The sequence below is a fragment of the Vitis vinifera genome, chromosome 18, assembly GCF_030704535.1.
Source record: "Vitis vinifera cultivar Pinot Noir 40024 chromosome 18, ASM3070453v1".
Taxonomy (NCBI): Eukaryota; Viridiplantae; Streptophyta; class Magnoliopsida; order Vitales; family Vitaceae; genus Vitis; species Vitis vinifera.
The window spans coordinates 5,970,757-5,994,457 of NC_081822.1; the positions used below are offsets into that span (position 1 = coordinate 5,970,757).

A 23,701-nucleotide genomic window follows, 5' to 3' on the forward strand; every position below is an offset into this window, starting at 1 on the left:
CACTAGATTCCATTTCTGGCTCCATCCCTGCTGGAGCTGCCATTTCTTTCTACATATAATTGCCATAGTCTTTTTGCTTTTTCTTTTACATCATTTGGTGTCATCCTGAATCATTACTTTGCCATTTTGTAACTGGGCAGAGCAGTGACTCATCACGGCATTATGGGCTCAATGTATTTCAGCAACTGCTTAGAGACTCCATTTCCAATCGTGCTTCATGTGTCAGAGCAGGAATGCTTAATTTTCTTCTTGACTGGTTTTCGCAAGAGGACATGGATAGTGTCATTTTGAAAATTGCTCAGTTAATTCAGGTCACTGGTGGGCATAGCATATCTGGGAAGGATATTCGCAAAATCTTTGCTCTCCTACGAAGCAAGAAAATTGGGACTCAGCAAAAGTACTGCTCATTATTGTTGACCAGCATTTTATCTATGTTAAATGAGAAAGGACCTACTGCCTTTTTTGATCTCAATGGGAGTGATTCTGTAAGTCCCTATGGTGTCCCTGAAAGCAACTTCTAAGAATTATTACTTTAAGCTGAACAACTGTAGTAAATTTTTTATTCCAAAGTTTCTGGGTGTGTTAACTTGCAACTGCCATAACTAATGAACTGACTAGGGAGAAAAATGGTGATGCCCATTTCTTGGAGATCTCATGTTAATCAGAAGTATCGGCAAAATTTTGGTGATAATATTGTGTACTGATGATCCTATAATCATAATGGGACATCTTTTTGTCAGGTGGTTCTGATATTCTCTTATTACCAATGTTTATGATATTTCATTGATTTCTCTCCGAAAGCCTTATTGGAGAAATTTATGAATATTCAAATATATTTCCAAATTTTCATAATTTCTCTTCATGTTGTGCTTTAGTGTTCACTTGCTATCTACTATGTATTTTTCTTCTTATTCATGTGAAATTATTTGTTACTGTAAGAAATTAATATTTTATGACACTTCAGTGTTCAAATATATTATTTTTTCTTCTTGAGTCAATATACAACCTGAAATATACTTGTGTCACACCTGATTTTTACCCTGTACATCACACAACTTATATCACTGCATTCTTGTAATAGTGCCTTGTCACCAAATAATTCATTATTATTTCACACAAATAACTCCTAAAGTTCCATTTCTTATTCCTTTGTTTCATAGTATTTCCATCATTTTTAAGTTTCTTTTTGTATCCATATCTTGTTGATATTTCTGTTGATGTTTAGATGTTTTAATCCTCATAACTCTGGCTCTTTGGGAATCTTATGTGGAATTTTTTATTCTTTTATTTATTATCTTTTTGGTTGGTGGGGGCAAGAGGGTCTAAAGGAAGACTCACTTTAGGAGGATAGGATTCTGTTAGATAGTGTATAGTTATTTAGGTTATTTACTTTTCCTTTTCCTTTTCTTTCCTTATTGTATTGTGGGTCCCATTAACATGTATATATATACCCAAGTCCAATGTGTATTTTTTTACAGTTTTTCAATAACAATAATTAGGGATTCTCCCTTTTCTCTCTCTCTCTCTCTTCACATGGTATCAGAGCCTAGGGAGAAAAAAAACCCTAATTATTTCCGGTTTATCCGTGAATCCATTTTGGGAAATCTTTCAGTGACCGTGTTTCATTCCGGTCACCCTTCCCATCTCCTAAAGCTTTTAGATCAACCGTATCGCCGTCAGAAAACCCTCACTGCCGACGATTTTTCCAACGACCTTTTCCGGCGAAGCCCTTTTCCGACACCGACCATACCATCAGGTGCGCAAGGAGGAGATCTTCAACTTTTCTCAAAGCACCGGAGGAAGAATCCTAGCCACCCACCGGCCACGCACGTCTCTTCTCCGGCAGCCTGAATCTCACGCGCCGGCGCGTGAGGGCGCGTGGGGCACTTTCAGGCCATGCGCTTCCACCTCCAGCCTCGCCTGACGCCGTCTAGCCACTCTCCATCGGTGCTTGTGTCATCTGAGCCCTAAAAGTGCATTTTTTGGGGTTTTTTGCCTTCGTCGGCCCTCTAAACTGCCTTTCCGGCAACCTCCGGTGACTTCTTCTCCACCCCGAGCCCTGCACGTGTCTTAGGAAGTCTGTGATAAGCCGTATTAGGGCTCTCTTTGATCCAAACGTATTTCATTCACCAGATAAGTAGATATGGCTACTAAAAGTTTCACTTTTTCCTCTGTCATATATGGATCTCCTATGATTACTTCGGAGAAATTGATTGGGAGTGAAAATTATTTGTCTTGGTCTGCCTCTGTGGAGCTTTGGTTTATGGGTCAAGGTTATGAGGATCACCTTGTTACGCAGGAGGCGGATATCCCTGAGGTTGACAGAGTACAATGGAAGAAGATAGATGCACAGTTATGTAGTGTGTTATGGCAATCAGTTGATCCTAAGATTCTGCTTCATCTTCGGGCCTACAAAACATGCTTTAAATTTTGGAATCAGACGAAAGGGCTATACACGAATGATATCCAACGTCTTTATAAGGTGGCTTCTTCTATTGTCAATGTTAGACAACAAGACATGGATTTATCTACTTATATTGGCCAGATTGCCTCTCTTAAGGAGGAATTCTTGACCGTGATGCCTCTTACTACTGATGTTGGGGATCAACGAACACAGATTGACAAGTTCTTCATGGTTCTTATGCTTATTGGCCTCCGTCCAGATCTCGAGACCGTCCGCGATCAGATTCTTAGCAGTTCCTTCGTTCCATCCTTGGATGATGTGTTTGCTCGCCTCCTTTGTATCTTCTCCACTCAGACTTTGCCATCTGATAACACTTCAGATTCTTCTGTGTTAGTTTCTCAAACTAGCTCTCGAGGAGGACGCAGTGGTAACCAAGGTAGAGGCCAACGTCCTCATTGCACCTATTGCAATAAGCTTGGCCACACTCGTGATCGGTGTTATCAGTTACATGGGCGGCCTCCCCGCACTGCCCACGTGGCCCAGTCATCTGATCCTCAGTCGCCTCAGCCTCCCAGTTCCTCCACATCTCAGGGTATTTCCCTCACTGACAGTGAGTATGACTATTTCCGTTATCAGGCCACCAAGTCAGCTTCAGTTGCTTCTGTTGCCCAGACTAGTAATGCTTTTGCTTGTCTTATCCACACATCTTCTCTTGGACCTTGGATTTTAGATTCTGGCGCTTTTGATCACATATCTGGTAATAAGGATCTTTTATCTTCTATTACTACTACCTCTGCCTTACCTACTGTTACTTTAGCTAATGGTTCCCAAACTATAGCTAAAGGTTTTGGTTTCGCTCATCCTCTCCCTTCCTTACCTTTCCATTCTATCCTTTATGCCCCTGAGTGTCCTTTTAATCTTATTTTCATCAGCAAAATAACTCGCACTCTTAACTGTTCTATCACTTTCTCTGATAAATTTGTGACCTTGCAAGACCGGAGTACGGGGAAGACGATTGGCATAGGACGTGAGTCTCAAGGCCTCTATCACCTCACCGCGCCTTCAACTCCTGCAGTTTGCATTTCCACTGATTCTCCCCTTCTCATCCACAGTCGCCTGACCCACCCTAGTCTATCCAAGTTCTAGAAAATGGTTCCTAGTTTTTCATCTTTGTCGTCGCTTGCGTGTGAGTCCTGTCAGCTTGGGAAACATACTCGTGTCTCGTTCCCAAAGCGTTTGAATAATCGGGCAAAGTCTCCTTTTGAACTTGTCCACACTATTGTTTGGGCACCTTGTCGGACCGCGTCTACTTTAGGATTTCAGTATTTTGTCACTTTCATTGATGACTATTCTCGATGTACTTGGTTATTTTTAATGAAAAATCGAGTTAAGTTATTCTCTATTTTTCAGAAATTTTATGCTGAAATCCAAACCCAGTTCAATATTTCTATTCGTGTGTTGCGTAGTGACAATGCTAGGGAATATTTTTCTACACCATTTACTTCATTTATGTCCCAACATGGGATCATTCATCAGTCTTTTTGTGCTCATACTCCTCAACAAAATGGGGTAGCTGAACGTAAGAATCGACATTTTGTTGAGACAGCTCGTACTCTCTTTCTCCATAGTCATGTTCCTTTTCGTTTTTGGGGGGAGCGGTTCTTACAGCATGTTATTTGATTAATCGTATGCCATCATCTGTATTACACGATCAAATTCCTCATTACCTTCTTTTCCCTGACTAACTACTTTATTTCCTTCCTCCTCGTGTTTTTGGTTGTACTTGCTTTGTTCATATTCTCACTCCTGGACAGGACAAACTTTCTGCCAGAGCCACAAAATACATCTTCTTGGGATATTCTAGACTTCAAAAGGGTTATCGTTGTTATTCCTCTGAGACTCATCGCTACTTTCTCTCCGCTAATGTCACTTTCTTTGAGGACTCACCGTTCTTCTCCACCTCTGAGTCTCTTCCTGTTTCTGAAGTCTTACCCCTTCCTATTATCTCCCCACCTGATGCAGTGCCTTCTCGCCTACTTTAGGTTTATCATTGCCGTCATCGTGTTGTTGTTCCTCCTTCTTTGGCCGAGGTACCTGCTGACTCACTTCCTATCCCTTCGGCTTCTCCTGCCCCGGCTCTGCCTCCTTTTGCTGACTTACCCATTGCTCTTCGGAAAGGTAATCGATCTTCTCGTAATCCTCATCCCATTTACAATTTTTTGAGTTACCATCGATTATCTTCACCCTATTCTGCATTTGTTTCTGCTATATCTTCTGTTTCTCTTCTCAAGAGCACCCCTGAGGCTCTTTCCCATCCAGGCTGGCGACAGGCAATGGTAGATGAAATGGTTGCTTTACACTCCAATGGCACTTGGGATCTTGTTGTTTTACCCTCTGGTAAATCTACAGTTGGTTGTCGTTGGGTCTACACAGTTAAGGTTGGCCCTGATGGTCAGGTTGATCGCCTTTAGGCCCGCTTGGTTGCTAAAGGCTATACTCAGGTTTATGGTTCTGATTATGGTGACACTTTCTCTCCTGTTGCCAAGATAGCTTCTGTTCGTCTATTGCTCTCCATGGCTGTTATGCGTTCTTGGCCTCTTTATCAGTTAGATATTCAAATGCTTTCCTTCATGGGGATCTTGCTGAGGAAGTTTATATGGAGCAACCACCTAGTTTTGTTGCTCAGGGGGAGTCTGGTTTAGTGTGCAGGTCAGCCGTTCTCTATATGGCTTGAAACAATCTCCTCGAGCATGGTTTAGCCGTTTTAGTTCTATTGTTCAGGAGTTTGGCATGTTCCGCAGTACAGCAGACCATTCCGTTTTCTATCATCATAACTCTTCGGGGCAGTGTATTTATCTGGTAGTTTATGTGGACGACATCGTCATTACAGGCAGTGATCGGAATGGTATTCAGAAACTAAAGCAACACCTTTTCACCCACTTTCAGACTAAAGACTTGGGGAAACTCAAGTATTTCTTAGGGATTGAGATAGCTCAATCCAATTCCGGTGTGGTTCTTTTCCAAAGGAAGTATGCTTTAGACATCTTGGAAGAAACCGGTATGTTAGACTGTAAACCGATAGACACTCCTATGGATCCAAATGTCAAACTTATACCAGGACAGGGGGAGCCTTTAGGAGATCCTGGGAGATATCGGCGACTTGTAGGTAAACTGAACTACCTCACCATTACTCGTCCAGACATTTTTTTTCCTGTAAGTGTGGTTAGTCAATTCCTATAGTCACCATGTGATAGCCATTGGGATGCTGTAATCCGCATTCTTCAATATATCAAAAGCACACTAGGCCAAGGTGTGTTGTACGAGAACAGAGGTCATACCCAAGTTGTTGGTTACACAGATGTAGATTGGGCTGACTCACCCACAGATAGATGTCCCACTTTCGGGTATTGTGTTTTTATTGGAGGTAACCTAATATCTTGGAAGAGTAAGAAACAAGATGTAGTGGCCAGATCTAGTGCTGAAGCCGAGTATCGAGCTATGACTTTGGCAACATGTGAACTCATATGGCTGAAACATCTTCTTCGGGAGTTGAGATTTGGAAAGGATGAACAGATGAAGCTCATCTGTGACAACCAAGCCGCTTTGCATATTGCATCCAATCCAGTCTTCCATGAAAGGACCAAACACATTAAAGTTGATTGTCACTTCATTAGAGAGAAGATCGCATCAGGATGTGTGTTGACTAGTTTTGTCAATTCAAATGATCAACTAGCATATATTTTTACTAAATCTCTCAGAGGTCCTAGAATTAAATACATTTGTAACAAGCTTGGTGCATATAACATATATGCTCTAGCTTGAGGGGGAGTGCTAGATAGTGTATAGTTATTTAGGTTATTTACTTTTCCTTTTCCTTTTCTTTCCTTATTGTATTATGGGTCCCACTAACATGTATATATATACCCAAGTCCAATGTGTATTTTTTTACAGTTTTTCAATAACAATAATTAGGGATTCTCCCTTTTCTCTCTCTCTCTTCACAGATTCTATATCTTCTCTTCCTCTGTAATCTTTCTTAGGTATGCGGTTACCAATTCTATCTTGTCATTCTGATTTATATCCAATCTTCTTTTTCTTTCTTATTCTTGTAGGGGGTCAAGATCACAACACCTGTCCAGTGGCCTCTCAATAAGGGGTTCTCTTTTTCATGTTGGCTCAGAGTAGAAAGCTTCCCTAGGAATGGGACAATGGGACTGTTTAGTTTTCTCACAGAAAATGGAAGAGGATGCTTGGCTGCACTTGCTAAGGACAAGCTGATTTATGAGGTAAGATATATGTCTTCCCTTGGAAATTTCTTCTGTTATCCAATTTGTGTTCTATCTCTGAATGCATCACTTGAACTATCTTGCTCTATTTGCACAATTTTTCAGATTCACTTATCGCATTGTTAACTGCCTTTGTTATTGCTGTATCTTAACTGTATTTTATTTTGTTAAGGTTATGGAAAAATGATACCAAACTATTAATCATAAACTTTTTTAACTTTGCAGTCTATCAATCAGAAGCGACAATGTGTTTCACTGCATGTCAACCTTGTCAGAAAGAAATGGCATTTTCTTTGTCTAACCCATAGTATTGGGAGAGCATTTTCAGGGGGTAGCCAATTGAGATGTTACGTGGATGGAAATCTGGCATCATCTGAAAAATGCAGGTAGCATGCCACTTCTGATCCTTGGCCATAATCATTATTAGTATTTTTTATTTTCTAATGTCTTACATAAAATTTATAGATTTCTTTGAATGAATAATTGCCCCCTAATCTCATGTTCTGATTGGTCCAGATATCCAAAAATCAGTGAATTATTGACAAGTTGCACAATCGGCACAAAAATAAATCTGCCTCCATATGAAGAAGAGAATGCTGTGTACTCCATCAAGGAGTCATCCCCTTTTCTTGGTCAGATTGGTCCCATTTATATGTTTAATGATGTTATTACTTCTGAGCAAGTCCTGGGTATCTATTCCCTAGGACCTAGCTATATGTATTCTTTCCTTGATAATGAAATTGCAAGTTCTTATGATAACCCATTGCCTAGTGGAATACTTGATGCTAAAGACGGCCTTGCATCTAAAATTATCTTTGGACTTAATGCACAGGTTCTTTTTCTTTTCACGAGAGACTAGTCTTTGCTAAACTTGCTTTTCTGTGTTGCTATTAAAGCTGAATGAAGTTGGTTTTCTTTTCAGGCAAGTGATGGCCGGACTCTGTTTAACGTTTCCCCACTCCTGGATCATGCACTGGATAAAAATTCATTTGAAGCAACAGTGATGCTAGGCACACAGTTATGTTCACGGCGATTACTGCAGCAGATAATTTACTGTGTTGGGGGTGTTTCCGTGTTTTTCCCTCTCTTTTCCCAGTCTGATAGGTATGAAAATGTTGAAAGTGGAAAATTGGAGCATACATTGCTTACACCTATCACAAAAGAGCGTCTAACTGCTGAAGTCATTGAGCTTATAGCTTCTGTCTTAGACGAGAATTCAGCAAACCAACACCAGATGCATCTTCTTTCTGGGTTTTCAATTCTTGGATTTTTATTACAATCAGTTCCTCCTGTGCAACTTAATTTGGAGACGCTCTCAGCTTTGAAACACATGTTTAATGTTGTTGCAAGCTGTGGTATGTAGCTTGAGCTCTTCTTTCATCTATTTAAGTGGCAAGTGTTTCTTTTAGTTTGTGCGCTTGATCATTCTTTTGTATTCACGTAGATGAGCAATTTTCTGAATATGGTTTCGTTTCTAATAATTATTTTTTGCTTCTGTCAGGCTTGTCAGAGCTGCTTGTGAAAGATGCTATATCTAGTGTTTTCCTTAATCCTCTTATCTGGGTGTACACAGTTTACAAGGTGCAACGTGAACTGTACATGTTTCTCATCCAGCAATTTGATAATGACCCAAGGTTGCTTAAGAGCCTGTGTCGGCTCCCACGTGTTATTGATATAATTCGCCAATTTTACTGGGGAAATGCAAAATCTCGATCTGCTATAGGAAGCAAGCCTCTTTTGCATCCCATTACGAAACAAGTTATTGGAGAGAGACCCAGTAAAGAAGAAATACGTAAAATTCGTCTTCTTTTATTAAGCCTTGGTGAAATGAGTGTCAGGTATATTGTCTTTCAATTGTGTAGTGTCTCCCACTGTTGTTTCCAAACTTCTTGAACCCTTTTCCCTATGAGTTTATTCTGATGTAGCTGATTATCATTATCATGTTTTTAAAAAATTTAAAGCTATGAGCAATATGCAGGCAGAATATTGCAGCATCAGATATAAAAGCCCTTGTAGCATTCTTCGAGACGAGTCAGGATATGGCATGCATTGAGGATGTTCTGCATATGGTTATTCGTGCTGTTTCTCAAAAATCATTGCTTGCTTCTTTTCTGGAACAAGTCAATTTGATAGGGGGTTGTCACATATTTGTCAATCTTCTTCAGAGGTATGTGTTCAGTAGGAAAATTTCAATAATGCATGAACAAACGTGATAATGAACAGTTTTGTACATTTCTGAGAGAGGGAATATTTCTTTCCATTGTCTAGGAAGTTGTTTCTGATTCTACATTAGAGATCTTTTTTTAACTTCCTAAATATTTTACTTGAGCCTTACCATGTAATTACTTTTTTTACTGCTCTTCCTACAAGGAGTTTTATCACCCAGACAACATGTTGCAAAGTTAAAACACCTTACGCTTGACCGATGAAATCTTTGTTGAAGATCATATCATTCTTTTTGATGAGAAGATCATATCATTCTTCCAAGCTATATTATTCATATCATAGAAAATAAGACATAAGACCACGCACCATCCCCAATTTGTCTTGCCTCTGCAACTTTTCTCCCTGCCATATATATATTCTTGATTAATGACATATTTTCTTCAAATTTTTTTCCAATTCTTCAAGCTTGGTTACTAATGTTATTGCAACCTAATCACAATACTTTCCTTTTATTTGTCTTATCCTCATATATGATGTAGGACAACAAAAGCAATTATATCAAGGTAGAGAAAAATATAGGTAACAGAGAAATTTAGATGAGAACAGGGGAAAAAAAGGAAGAAAGTCGGTGATGAAAGAATATAAGTTAGATGAGGAGGAACATGGACAAATTTTGAATCACAATAACATTTGTTGCCTTCCTTTGATGTACTCAACCCTATCTGTAAACAATTCAAGATCTTACATGAAATAAAATACTAAACTGATAAGAGTAGAATTCCTAATTTTGTGATTAGAATAAAACCTTCTAACCTTATGATAAGAGTAGGAATCCTAATTTAATTTGAAATAGAATCTGTCTTATTCTCCACATCTACACACTTATATTCAAATTAAAGTGGATGGTCTTGATCCCCATCACTAATTCTCTGGAAAGAGAAAACTTCCTGTGCTATACAAACTGCTTCACTTAAAGTGAAGATGTGCCATCAACATCCATGAATCATTGGCAAATAAATAATGGGTGATGAATAGTTTTTTAGCACTCCTTGCCTTTGAAGCTCAAGGTTTTAATTTGCATTCACCTTTTATATGAGCATTGAATCAAGGGGATGCCACCACCTTTAGGATTATATAGGAAGGACTTGAAAGAATAGAGTTAAGAACTCGAGAAACCAACATTTCTCACCAATGTTATAAATGGACAAGTGGAGAGCACTCAACATGGCAATGGAGGTCATGCTAAGAAGGTTTTCCATAGAGTAACATCCAAAAATCTGCTAAAAAACCTATTTCCAGGAACAAAAGTCTAAAAGGACTACGTTGTGTATAATTCTCAGAATGCCTTTATGGAGAGTAAGCTAATATTTAGATGTGGCCCTTATTTCTAATAAGACAATCTCCAAATCAATATATTTAATTGGAGGTTTAATTAATTAATTTATTTTATATAAGCTATCCACCCTATTAAGAGTGCATGATATGCATTGTGAGCTCAAATCCTATAGGTTTAAGCTCTTAGGAAAATTGGTTGTCTAACATGGTATCAGAGTCTTGTTTGGTGGGAGGTCATGTGTTTGAACCTAATCATTGCATATATTTATTTACCCAATTTATTAAGTCCACGTGTAAGCCCAAAAATAGAGGCTACGGATGAGAGAGGGTGTTTTTTTTTTGATCAGGATGAGAGAGGGTGTTAAGAGTGTATAATATACATTATGAGCCCAAATGTTACAAGCTTAAGCTTTTACGAAAATTGGTTGTTCAACACACTTAATAACAAAAGATTGAGCTTAACCATAAAGGATGCAAACCCTAAGTGATATGAGATCGTGTCTCCCCCTTACACCACTTAAATATGATATGGGATCGTGTCTCTCCCTTACACCACTTAAATACCTAGGAAGCTCAAATTCAAGAGGACACTATTGTTGAGGTACAACCCGAGGTTGAGACGTAGTTTAGAATATAAGTTGGATGTTAAGAAGACTTATGACCATTTTAATTAAGCTTTTCTCAATCTGTAATTAGTATGATGGTCTTTGGTTAAAAATTGATTACGTGAATTAAATTTTATATCTTGATGATGAGATTCTTAGTGTTGGTGAATAGAACACTATATGAGTTTTTCAAATTTTATGGGTTTTAGGCAAGGAGACTCACCTTAAGTTGTTTCTTTAATAAAGCAAGGGGGGAGGAGCTTCATTAGAGGTTTCAAGTTAGATGGTCGAGGTGGAGAAAGTATGGAGGTTTTTCCTTTACCCTTTTGTGATGACACTCTCTTGTTTGGGTAAGGTGTAGTGAGCATATGATATATTTGAGTGGATTCTATTTTTGGTTGAGGTGGTTTTGGGAATTAAAACCAATTTAGAGTAGTGTTTTAAAAGGCTATTGAGGATTACACCTTGAGACTCGCCTTAAGGCAAGGATATGCAAATTAGCCTTGAGGCTATAGTTTGAGTAATATAGGGTAATCGAGGCTTGACCGTGACCTTGTTGAGGCTAATAACCAAGAAGTTATAGCCTCAAGGCTAGTAAGGCTTAAGCCTTAAATTTAAAAAGGTTTTGATGGGCTTAGGGCCTTCATGGGCTTTTTTTTTAAATACATGTTTTAAGAGGTTTAAGTCTCAATATTCATTGGTTTTATGGGTTGTGCTTTTATGGGGTTTTGATATAGATTTATAAGTTTTGTTTTCCATCCAAGACTAGGGTTATGCCTTTTAAAAAAAAAGAGCTTATTTGTCTACTAATTAACCCTTTAAATGGAAAGGAAAAAAAAATTGAGAAGAAGAAATAAATGAATTATTGGTCACTACATTAATTGAGCTTATATATAATCATTATATCATTATCTTATTATTGATAAATAAAAGAAAAAAGATCACTATAATTAATGGATGAAGAGGAAAAACGAGTTAACATTAACCCTAATGGCCTTTTTTTGTCTCAAGGCTTTTTTTTCATTTCATTTGGGGAAAACGCCTCAAGATCACCTGTAGCCTATTAAAATATTGATTTGGAGAAGTGTCAATCTTTTAGAGGAGGAGCTAATATGAGAAATTGACTTCTTTCTTAGGGTGTGGTATGGACAAGTTTCCTTCTACTTTGGCCTTCCTTGAGGTTCCTTTTCCAAGTCAACCATGGTTTAGGAAGTGATCAGAAAAATTCCATAAACTGGCTTGCTTTTCTTGGAAACGTTAGTATTTAACTAAGTGTGGAAGACTTAACTCTTGGACGGAGTACATTGTCCTGCTTGCCTGTCTACTTAATGTCCCTTTTTGTCATTTGAAGGTGGGTGCATTTAAGGCTTGAAAAAACTCAACATGGCTTACTATTTGAATGTGGTCCTCTAGGGAAGAAACCCTATTTTCTGAATTAGTTGGTTGTTTATTTCAATAGAAGAAAGGGTGGTTTAGACATCAAAAACCAGTCAAATCTTAACAAGAGTTTACTTGGTAAATGGTGTTGGAGGTTTGCAATGAAGTGGGATAAATTATGGGGAAACATTATTCTTGGAAAGTTTGGGAAGTGCTTAGGGTTTGGCGCACTAAGGAAGGGGATGAGAGGCTAGGGTGGGTTTATGGGGACAATAAGGAGAGGCTAGTTGAATTTTTGGTAGAATTTTTGTTGTAGGTATTCCCAATTCCTTTTAGTATTGTTGTGACTTAGGAGGCTTGGGTTGCTAAAATATTGGACAATTTTGGTGAAGGTGGTCATAGGAACCCTGTTCCTGTTTTTATAATTAGGACCTAAAGTGCATGGAGCTTGTCCCTAAGTATTTCGATGAGGTAGTGGTGCTTAGGGGTTGTGAGGATAGGTTGGTGTAGGGTTGTGTCAAAGATGAAGTCTTCAGTTAAGCTGTTTCATTGTCTTGGAGTGCACCTTAGGGAGATCCTTTCCTCCTAAGGAAATATGAGGTTCCTGTGCTCCCTTGGACTGCTTGGGAGTTCTTCTAGGAAAGGATTTTGGCTTTTCACCTGATTATTAAAAGGGGGTGGACATTAGCTAATTGTGGGCTGTTATTTAATAACAATAAGAATCAGCCAACCGTAATCTATTGCACTAAGAACTTGGGAAGTTACATGGGGAAGAATAATGACCTTAAATCCCCTTAGAAACAAGGTTGGAGGATGCCAAATTGATGTTACTTTGTAAAGGAGAAGAAGAAATGGCTAATCTCATTCTGGGAATGTTATATTGTTGTATACTGGTGGGGAAAAAAACAACCCACAAGCTAGGTTTAGAGAAAAAGGAAACTCTATTAAGCTTTTAGATGAAAAAGTAAAATTTCATCTAGTCAACAGGGAAAAAAGATTGTTTGCTGAGAAGTATGGGAAGGACCTTGAAGGTCTCAGTGGAGAGGAAGACATTCTGGGTTAGCTTCGAGGGAGGAATCGGAGGAAGATGGTGTTCAATAACAGAGCACAGTAAAGGCTTTGCCTTCGTCCTTGGTTTTGAGAAGGAAGAGGTTAGCTGGTTGATAGAACAACTGACAAAGGTAATTGAGATGAAGGTTTTTATGGGTTTCAACAGAAAATTTAGAGGAAAGAACAGTGTTCATCTATTGGAGGTTGGCTTCAACGAGCATGGCAGGTATATAAGATTATCAGAATTTGCATCCAGAAGGAAGTCAACCTTTCTGGTTATACCTGAGGGGGACAATGGCAGGGGATGGGAACTTTTGAAGGAAGCGTTGTATTCAATGCTGGTGGTCCCCTCCTCGGGTTTTGACGAAAAAGGTAGGCAGAGCAGGGAAGGAAGGAATCTGCACAAATTCGCGGGTCCCTTGCAACGGTCCTTTGCGAATGTAGTCAGTGAAGAAAGACCGAGGAGTGGCGGCCTTGTATCTGTAGGGAGATGGGCGAGGGCCGTGGTGTGTGAATGTCAAGATGATTCTGTTAACTGGGACGAGGTTGGTCGGGCTTTGGCGAGAAGGTTAGGGCACAAAGGCGTGGTGACAGTGGTTCCATTCGCCAGAGGAAAAGCATTGTTTTTTGTAGAAACCTTAGAGGAGGCTGTAACACTACACGAGTCAAGGTTCATCAAGATTAAAGGAGGAAATACAGTCTTGTTGAGAAAATGGTCGCCAAAGGAAAACTCTGAAATAGAGGGGAAATTCAAGGAAGGTTGGATTGAGTTAAGGGGTTTACCATTCCATTTATGGTCTGAGGTTCACTTGAAGAAAATCATGGAGCAATGGGGGACGGTGACAGAGATAGATTGGCGTACACTGAAAATTTTTTATCTAAGCAAAGCTAGGGTGAGAGTAGTTATGAAAGAAAGATCGGTGCTTCCCGCTTTGATTGAGGTGGTAAACGGGAGTTGGGACTTCACAGTCTCAGTTACAGTGGTAGGGAAAGAAGATGGCATGCAGGCTAGAAAAATGGGTGAGTTAACTCGGCATTTGGCTGAGGCTCACTCAGGGATAGCTGGCAGAAGGAGGGAAGTTGAAGATAGATCAACGGCTGGAAAGGTGTCCTTGGCTGAGGCAGCTGACAGACTGATGGAGTGGAGAGAGGTTCAAAAGGCTGGAAATGCTCCCGGGAGGACACGTGGAACGAAGTGGACAGAAGAGGGAAACAGCTGGCCTCCTACGTCTTTTAATTCAAAATTTAAAAGTCTGGAGGCAGGTGGTGTTGGGCCAAAGCAGGAGGGCAAGGTCAAAGCCCAGTGAAATCTCATGGATGAGATCTGGGCCTCTAAACATTTGTCAAGGGCCCAATATTTTAGTAAGCCCAGGCCTAGGTCAGATAATGAGGTGGGCTGGAAGAGGGAAGCCCCTGGGAGAGGCCCGATCCAGCAGATGGGCCAAGAGTCGGGGGGTAAGCAAAACAGATCGAGGAAGGGCCCGACACACAGGGTTTCTCACGCTGCAAAGGGGAAGGCGAAGGTAGGTTACGATGACTCTGAACTTCAACGGAGGGAACCCACGGTGATGCGCGGTTCAAAGAAGCTGTGGAATGTCCTACTTCCGTCAAGCTCTGAAAGCCGACAAGGAGATCGAAGCTGTGAAAAGCCAGTTACGGTTGAGAGATCGCCGACAGGTAGCGATTCTCTTTCAGTGGAAGAAGGCGCCGAAGTGGGATCTATTTTGTTTCAAGGGGGTTCCGAGGAAGGAATGACGCCGACGGAGGAAAGCGAGGAACAAAGGAATACTCCTAGGGTTCCTTTTATGTCAAAAGAGAAGGAGAGAATGCGCAATAACGCTATAGGAGAAGAAGGAGAAGGTGTTAAGGGCTTTGTGGGTTATTCTCATTGTGGTTCTTCAGTCGCGGATCATCCTTCTTATCACGAGAACATAGAAAAAGGGCTTATCTTTGGGGGAGACTGCGGATTGACGAGAGTGGGAAATTTCCAGGTTTCTGTTCATCTTTCTCCTCAGCCTTCTCTGCCTTTACGGTATCCCTTTTCTGGTGTGGCTCCTCCACACCAGAGTCCTTTTGAACCCGATTCTTCCATTTCAGCCTTTCATTCCCAGTTTCCTATGAAAAACCGAGTGTTAACTGAAAATTGCTTAAAAAAAAAAAAGACGATGGGGATCATCGTCTTGGGTATGCTGGCAATCCTAATCATGATGGAGTGGTGTCCCAGATGGATGGAATGAATCATTTGTCAGAGAGCCTTAACTATGATATGACCAATTCCAGCTCGCCTCATGGGGTCCCTATTATGGGAGCAGTAAGCAAGGGAGTCTCAGATTTCTCCCAGACGAGTGGATTCCATATAGAAGGTCTTTCCCCTAGCAAGATGGCTAAAGTCTGTGAAATCTTGAGTTCCTTGGATATTAAGGTGTACTCAAGAAGAAAGAATAGAATTGCCATAGGCAATTGAGATTTGGTGGTGATGGTCTGGTTTCAGGGGCAGTGAGGTGTTTTTATGAAGATCATAAGTTGGAATATAAGGGGGTTGGGTTCTAGGACAAAGAGGAGGGTGGTTAAGGATTTTCTGCGGCTTCAGAATCCGGATGTAGTGATGTTTCAAGAAACAAAAAGAGAGGTGTGCGACAGAAGGTTTGTAGGTAGTGTTTGGTCGGTCAGGAATAAGGAGTGGGCTATTCTTCCGGCGTGCGGGGCTTCAGGAGGGATTTTGATCATTTGGGACTCAAAAAAAATGAGAGGTGAGGAGGTGGTAATTGGTTCCTTTTCCGTCTCAGTCAAGTTCTTGTTGGATGGAAGCGGACCATTGTGGTTGTCCGCAGTCTATGGTCCAAATAATCCATCAATTAGGAAGGAGTTTTGGGTGGAGTTGTCAGACCTTTTTGGTCTTACTTATCCCTCATGGTGCGTTGGAGGAGACTTCAATGTGATTAGGAGAAGATCAGAAAAACTGGGGGGATCTAGAGTCATTTCCAGCATGAGGGATTTTGATGGTTTTATAAGAGAAAGCGAATTACATGATCCCCCATTAAGGAATGCCTCTTTTACTTGGTCAAACATGCAGGAGTCACCGGTGTGCAAGAGATTGGATCGGTTTCTCTATTCAAATGAGTGGGAGCTTTCCTTCCCTCAAAGCCTTCAAGAAGTTCTTCCTAGATGGACATCAGATCACTGGCCGATTGTCTTGGATACTAATCCGTCTAAGTGGGGACCAACACCTTTTAGGTTCGAGAATATGTGGTTGCAACATCATAATTTCAAAGAGAGCTTTAGCAGTTGGTGGAGAGAATTTGAAGGAAATGGTTGGGAAGGTCACAAGTTCATGAGGAAGTTACAATTCGTTAAGGCAAAATTGAAAGATTGGAATAAGAATACTTTTGGAATGCTTAAGGAAAAGAAAAAATCCATTTCGGATGAAATAGCTAACATAGATGCCATTGAACAAGAAGGGGCTCTCTCTTCTGATCTTGCAGCTCAAAGAGCTATAAGAAAAGGGGAGTTAGAGGAGCTAATTTTAAGGGAAGAAATTCATTGGAAACAAAAAGCTAAGATAAAATGGGTTAAGGAAGGGGATTGTAACTCAAAGTTGTTTCATAAAGTGGCTAATGGGAGACGTAACAAGAATTTCATCAAAATCTTGGAGAATGAAAGAGGTTTGGTGTTGGACAGTTCCGAGAGCATCACAGAGGAGATATTACTATATTTCAAAAAGCTCTACTCGTGTCCTCCTAGGGAGTCATGGAGAGTAGAAGGTATTGATTGGTCCCCTATTTCAGAAGAGAGTGCATCTAGGTTGGATTCCTCTTTTGCCGAAGCAGAGATCTTTAATGCCATCTTTCAGTTAGATAGGGATAAGGCGCCGGGGCCTGATGGTTTCACCATAGCAGTATTTCAGGACTGTTGGGATGTGATCAAGGAAGACTTAGTGAGGGTGTTTGCAGAGTTTCACAACAGTGGGATTATTAATCAAAACACTAATGCTTCCTTCATAGTCCTTTTGCCTAAAAAGAGTCGGTCAAAGAAGATTTCGGATTTTAGACCTATCAGTCTGATCACTTGTCTATATAAGATAATAGCAAAAGTTTTGTCAGGGCGTCTAAGAGGAGTTTTACAAGAGACCATCCACTCCATTCAAGGTGCCTTTGTACAAGGGAGACAAATTCTGGATGCAGTTCTTATAGCCAATGAGATTGTGGATGAGAAAAAGCGATCAGGGGAGGAGGGAGTTGTGTTCAAGATAGACTTTGAAAAGGCTTATGACCATGTGAATTGAGATTTCTTAGATCACGTGTTGGAGAAGAAGAGTTTTAGTCCTAGATGGAGGAGTTGGATGAGAGGTTGTCTGTCATCGGTTTCTTATGCTATTCTAGTGAACGGTAATGCTAAAGGATGGGTCAAGGCAGCTAGAGGTTTAAGACAAGGTGACCCGTTATCCCCTTTCCTATTCACTATTGTTGCAGATGTGTTGAGTAGAATGCTGTTGAAAGCTGAGGAAAGAAATTTGCTAGAGGGCTTCAGGGTAGGTAGAAATAGATGTAGGGTATCCCATCTGCAATTCGCAGATGATACTATCCTATTTGCTAGCCCTAGAGAGGAAGAAGTGCAAACTCTTAAGAGTTTATTGTTAGTGTTTGGTCAAATCTCTGGGCTTAAGGTCAATCTTGACAAGAGTAATCTTTTTGGCATCAACCTTGATCAGAATCATCTTTCTTGGTTAGCGTTGCTGCTTGATTGCAAGGCTTCAGATTGGCCTATTCTTTATCTGGGTCTTCCTTTGGGAGGGAACCCAACTGCTTGTGGATTTTGGGATCCAGTGATTGAGAGAATCTCTAGGAGATTAGACGGATGGCAAAAGGCTTACTTATCTTTTGGCGGTAGGATAACTCTCCTACACTCTTGCCTTTCCCATATCCCAAGCTACTTCCTTTCTTTGTTTAAGATTCCAGCTTCAGTGGCTGCAAAAATAGAGAGGTTACAAAGGGACTTTCTATGGTCAGGGGTTAGGGAAGGTAAAAGAGATCATCTTGTTAGGTGGGAAGCAGTATGCAAGCCGAGGATTATAGGAGGTTTGGGGATTGGGAAAATTCCTTTAAGGAATCGTGCTCTTCTAGGGAAATGGTTGTGGAGGTTCCCTAGGGAGAGTACATCTCTTTGGCATCAAGTCATTCTTAGCATTTACGGGACACACTCAAATGGTTGGGATGCCAATACTATAGTCAGATGGTCACACCGCTGTCCTTGGAAGGCCATAGCACAAGGCTTTCAGGATTTTTCCAAGTATACTCGGTTTATCGTAGGAGATGGGGAAAGAATTCGCTTTTGGGAAGATTTGTGGTGGGGGGACCAAATTTTAAAAGACCAATATCCAAGACTATTTCGAGTAGTAATGGATAAAAATATTCCAATATCTTCAATCCTTGGTTCGTCTCGCCCTTTCTCATGGAACTTTAATTTCCGTCGTAATCTAACCGATTCTGAGATAGAAGATCTAGAGCGCCTCATGCACTCTCTAGATTGTATGAACTTATCCACTTCCGCTTCAGACGCGAGATCATGGTCCTTATGTTCTTCAGGTTTGTTCACAGTCAAATCTTTCTTTACAGCCCTGTCCCAAATGCCTGATTCATCTCCATTTTTCCCCACTAAGTTTGTTTGGAAATCTCAAGTCCCTTTCAAAGTTAAGGCCTTTATCTGGCTTGTGGCACATAAGAAGGTGAATACCAATGACTTGCTACAATTGAGGAGACCCCACAAAGCTATTAGCCCTGACATATGTAAGTTGTGTATGGAACAAGGAGAATCCGCAGATCATCTCTTCCTTCATTGCTCAGTTACGTTGGGGTTGTGGCACAGACTTTTTCAGCTAGCCAAGATGAATTGGGTTCCTCCGAAAAGCATTTCAGACATGATGTTCATCAATTACAAGGGATTTGGCAAGTCCAAGAGAGGGGTAATTTTATGGCAAAACGCGAGTATAACGTTAATCTGGGTTGTGTGGCGTGAAAGAAACGCTAGGATATTTGAGGACAAGGCTAGGAATGCAGGGAATCTTTGGGATTCCATTCATTTCCTTGCGTCCCTTTGGGCGTTTTGTTCAGCGGGTTTTAAGGGCACCCCCCTTAACGTACTACAACTTGATTGGCTATCAGTGTGTTGTTCAAATAGTTCTATTGGGACGATCTAGTGCTTTGTTATTTTTTCTTGTTGTCTAGTTTTCTTTTGGAGGGAGGATTTCTCATCCTCCTTTTGTACTTCTTTTCTATCAATATATTCTAGTGTGGTTTCCTATCAAAAAAAAAATCTATTGCACTAAGATAAATCTTGTGCATTATGGATTTTGTTAATCTTTATTTTTGGCCTCTCATGGCTTCTGTCTTGGTTGGTGAAGGAGGTATTTATTAGGTTGGTACGAGACTTTTCTAGGAAGAAGTGAAGAAAAGGTTTGGAGAATAGGCCTAGTGTACTTGTTCTAGACCATTTAAGAACTTAATCAAAGGCCCTTTGAATACTTGTTCAAAACTGTCTTTTCTGTATTTGCTTTTCCTTTGGTTTATGAAGTCTTCCAAAGGTGGTGTCTTTTCCTCATTAGATTTTATTGGGTATTTGGGACCTTACTAGGGTTGTCTTGGCCTTTTATTTTTATTTTCATGCCTGTCAGTGCCCTTTGAATATTTATTCTGTACTTGGTGTATGCCCCATTTATGATAAATTTCTATTTGCCTACAAAAAAATAAAAATAAAAGAAGAAAAATTTTCTACCACTTCTCTTTCTAAAGCTGACTTTAGATCCATGTCCAACAATAAATATATATGAAGGAAAAAATTCCAAGCATTTCGAAGTACTTTAATGAGTCTCTCTGATATTGATGGCCAAATTGGCATACCTACCATTACTTTGAAGACTACATTTCCTCCTAATAACAGACAATCCTGCTTTCTTTGGAACCTCCAGATTTAGTAATGTCTTGTTTGTGAAATTTATTTTCATTTTGAAAACTGAAATTATTTTTATTTTTCTGCACAAGCACCTTCTGTTAGATTCATGCTCCTATTTGATTTTGTCTTTTTTATTAGCATTTTATGTAGCACTGTAATCCTAAAATAACCAATAGCATTCATATATATCTGTTTCTTCATGGCTTCGAGCTTGATTACAGTTCTACTTGTTTTATTCTATAATTTAATTTATTATGAATGAGCTAACAATTCAATTTGAAGTAATAATTGGTACAATTTTTTTTTTTTTATAGAAACAAATACATAAAATTCAATTTTTTTCTAATAAATTTTTTTATCGAAAATTTTATGAAGAAAAGCCAGTATGATATAATTGATGTTGAGAGTCATTAGCATTTTTATCCTTGTGGATAGGATAGGTAAATATGCTTTATATAATTGTGAAATTTTTGGGAAGTTTATATATTATTGAAAATGATCTGCTGATTATCTATTTTCTATTTTCTGTGGATTATTTATGAAATTTCTTTTATAATCACACAGCACAAAATTTCTAGTTTCTTTCAAAATCAACATTAGGTTTGAAATTTTAACTGACAATTAGGCTTCAATATTTTCAAAGTTCCTTTTAACATTACACACCTTTTGGGCTTATGTGGGAAACTGTGATTTAGAGCTGCAAAAGCATTTTTTTATTTATTTTTATTTTTTATGTGCTCTTCTTTGAATCGTCTCTTCCAATTTGTTTATTGTAGGGAGTTTGAGCCTGTCAGATTGCTTGGCTTGCAGTTCCTGGGAAGACTTTTGGTTGGTCTTCCATCTGAGAAGAAGGGACCAAAATTTTTCAACCTTGCAGTTGGAAGATCCAGATCCGCCTCAGAAAGTCAAAGAAAAATCAGTTTAAGGATGCAACCAATTTTCTTTGCCATGTCTGATAGGTTGTTCAGATTTTCACTGACAGATAATTTGTGTGCCACCTTGTTTGATGTTCTTCTTGGTGGTGCTAGCCCTAAACAGGTGACTTGTTTTATGTACAAAATTAAACTTAAGGTTGTGAGTAGTGCATAGATATTTCAATGCTGTAGAGGATTTCTTTTTAAGAGCTCTCTGCAAATTTGGTATTCACAGGTGCTACAGAAACATAGCCATGTTGACAAGCATAGAAGCAAAGCAAGTAGCTCCCACTTCTTCCTTCCTCAGATCTTGGTTCTCATTTTTAGATTCTTGTCTGGTTGTGGAGATGCATCAGCAAGATTGAAAATAATGACTGACCTACTTGATCTTCTTGACTCAAATCCTTCAAATATTGAAGCTTTAATGGTATTAGTACTATATATTCTTTTATGTTACATATACAATGGTCAAACTATTATCTAATTAATTAAACATTTTTAATAGGAATATGCGTGGAATGCATGGTTAACAGCATCTATGAGGTTAGACGTGTTGAAAATCTACAAAGTTGAATCACGAATTCAAAGTGACACAGAAATAAACGAGCAAAATCTTGTGAGGAACTTATTCTGTGTTGTTCTTTGTCACTACACACTCTCTGTAAAAGGTGGCTGGCAACATTTAGAAGAGACAGTGAATGTCCTAGTAATGAATTGTGAAGAAGTATGTAGAAATCCCCTATTCCTTGAAAAATTCTTATGCTTGAATTTCTAATTCTATCTATGGATTAACTTTTTAAGGTGGATTTCCTTCTATATGTTCTTTCCTCAGGGTGGCATGTCATATCAATACTTGCTTCGTGATATATATGAAGACTTAATACAGAGGCTGGTGGACATATCTTCCGATGACAATATTTTTGTTTCACAGCCATGTCGAGACAATACGTTATACCTTCTAAGACTGGTTGATGAGATGCTTATTTCTGAACTCGACATTAAACTTCCGGTATTAAACATACCCGAAATTATAGGTTTTTCTTTTTGTCTATATTGCAGTCAGAACTTCTATTTATGTCATTTTATTACTAGAATTTTAAAAAAATTAATGAATAACCTGAATCTTTTTCTTTGGCAAGGAATCTGTACTTTGAGATTCCCATAATTGTAAATTCTCTTGTGCTGACTGCCACTTAGGTGTCGTTATGTGTGGATATTTGCTTCACTTTGTTTCATGTTTGCAATTATAGTTATGGGCAAACCCAATATTGAACACGTGTCACAGTTTTTACTTTTTATTTTTCTGCCTTTTCTTTGGACATAAATTAAACTTGCACCCCCTCAACGATGACTCATTTATCCAGAACTGCATGGAAAAGCTTTGTGTGCCTTTCTACCTGTTGTCATTTAACATTCCCTTGGTCAATATCTGCTATTTAGAAAAAAAATTTGATCAGAAACTAACAGTCATTAATATGGATTTAAAAGTACAAGTCCTTCCCAAAATTCATGAACTCTGATCAAAACAAGAGGTGGAAAAACCTTCTCCGATATACAAAGGAGAAGTGTACAGTGTTAGAGAACCATGAGAAACTTTGCAATAAAAGCATCTCCTGCCTTTGCTATCCTAACTCTTGGATCTACAGACCACTTGATAGAATTGGTTGCTGTTTAGAAAAATTGATGGTATTAGTTGCCGGTTTAGTCTTATCGTATGATGGAATTAATTTCTATTAGATTGCATGACAGATCCTTGTCTCGGTTTCTACTGTGACAAACTATCTTTTTCCCCCTTTCTATGTGCTTGCTGGCAACTAATTTTGAAGAGGGTAAATGTCAACTTTTTGTCCTTTTCCTTGCAGCTTCCTGCAAGTAGCTCAGATTTTTCTCTTGATTCCTTGGATTTAGAAAGTCTAAAAGATCTGGTTTCCTCTTCATTTGAGGCCTTGCATGGAGAATCTGATGACCTACTGTCCAGGTACTGACCTTGATTGTCACTCATTCTCTCTATATATTATGCTTGGAATAATTTCAGCACTCTTTGATCTTGTGCCAACTTATTCAACATGTAATGGATGTAGATTACTGTATCTGATGAGTTAGTATGTAAAATTCTTTGTGCAATCACTGCAAATTATCAAGTAGTTATCCTGAATATAGAAGGTTTGATTTGTCTTCCTAGTATTAGCGCTACTCAAAACATAATCGAACTTTATTTGAAGAGCTGGAATTATGCTTGAAAGTCTTCCTTACTTTTGGTGGAAAATATTTTACTGTTCCCATCATTTTGAATTAGTACAAGCATGAGTGGTTCTAATTGTAGACATATTCAGATGGTAATATGTAAAAAACATTATCCAGATTTTGCATAGAAAAGGCATCTTTTTACTTAGGAGACTGAAGAGAGTAGTTTCCTCTGCTTTTTCCCTGTTAATCTTTGTTTCCTTTTTTCATCTGTATGCATGCAAAGTGGTGAAAATCCCCCCTCATGGGTTGGTCAATAATTTGTATGTAGAGCAAGTGAACCTGTTTGGGAAGATACATAATATCTATTTAATGGTTCACTTTGAATGCCTCTTTTTCAATTTCAATTTCCCCTAGCAGTTTCAGCTGCCATTT

At 39.2% G+C, this 23,701-nt stretch overlaps 1 protein-coding gene across 3 annotated transcripts in view; it reads left to right on the plus strand.

Moving 5' to 3' along the window:
* LOC100259143 (BEACH domain-containing protein B) overlaps nt 1–23,701 on the plus strand; it is a 65,607-nt gene that overhangs the window by 20,417 nt on the left and 21,489 nt on the right. For all 3 annotated transcript variants that reach the window (XM_010666119.3, XM_010666120.3, XM_010666121.3), the window contains 12 exons: nt 141–485; nt 6,517–6,690; nt 6,916–7,076; nt 7,207–7,522; nt 7,613–8,045; nt 8,192–8,528; nt 8,669–8,857; nt 20,945–21,206; nt 21,318–21,509; nt 21,588–21,806; nt 21,915–22,091; nt 22,945–23,060. In XM_010666119.3, coding sequence (XP_010664421.1) covers nt 141–485; nt 6,517–6,690; nt 6,916–7,076; nt 7,207–7,522; nt 7,613–8,045; nt 8,192–8,528; nt 8,669–8,857; nt 20,945–21,206; nt 21,318–21,509; nt 21,588–21,806; nt 21,915–22,091; nt 22,945–23,060 — 2,921 coding nt within the window. The remainder of the gene's footprint in view (nt 1–140; nt 486–6,516; nt 6,691–6,915; nt 7,077–7,206; nt 7,523–7,612; nt 8,046–8,191; nt 8,529–8,668; nt 8,858–20,944; nt 21,207–21,317; nt 21,510–21,587; nt 21,807–21,914; nt 22,092–22,944; nt 23,061–23,701) is intronic.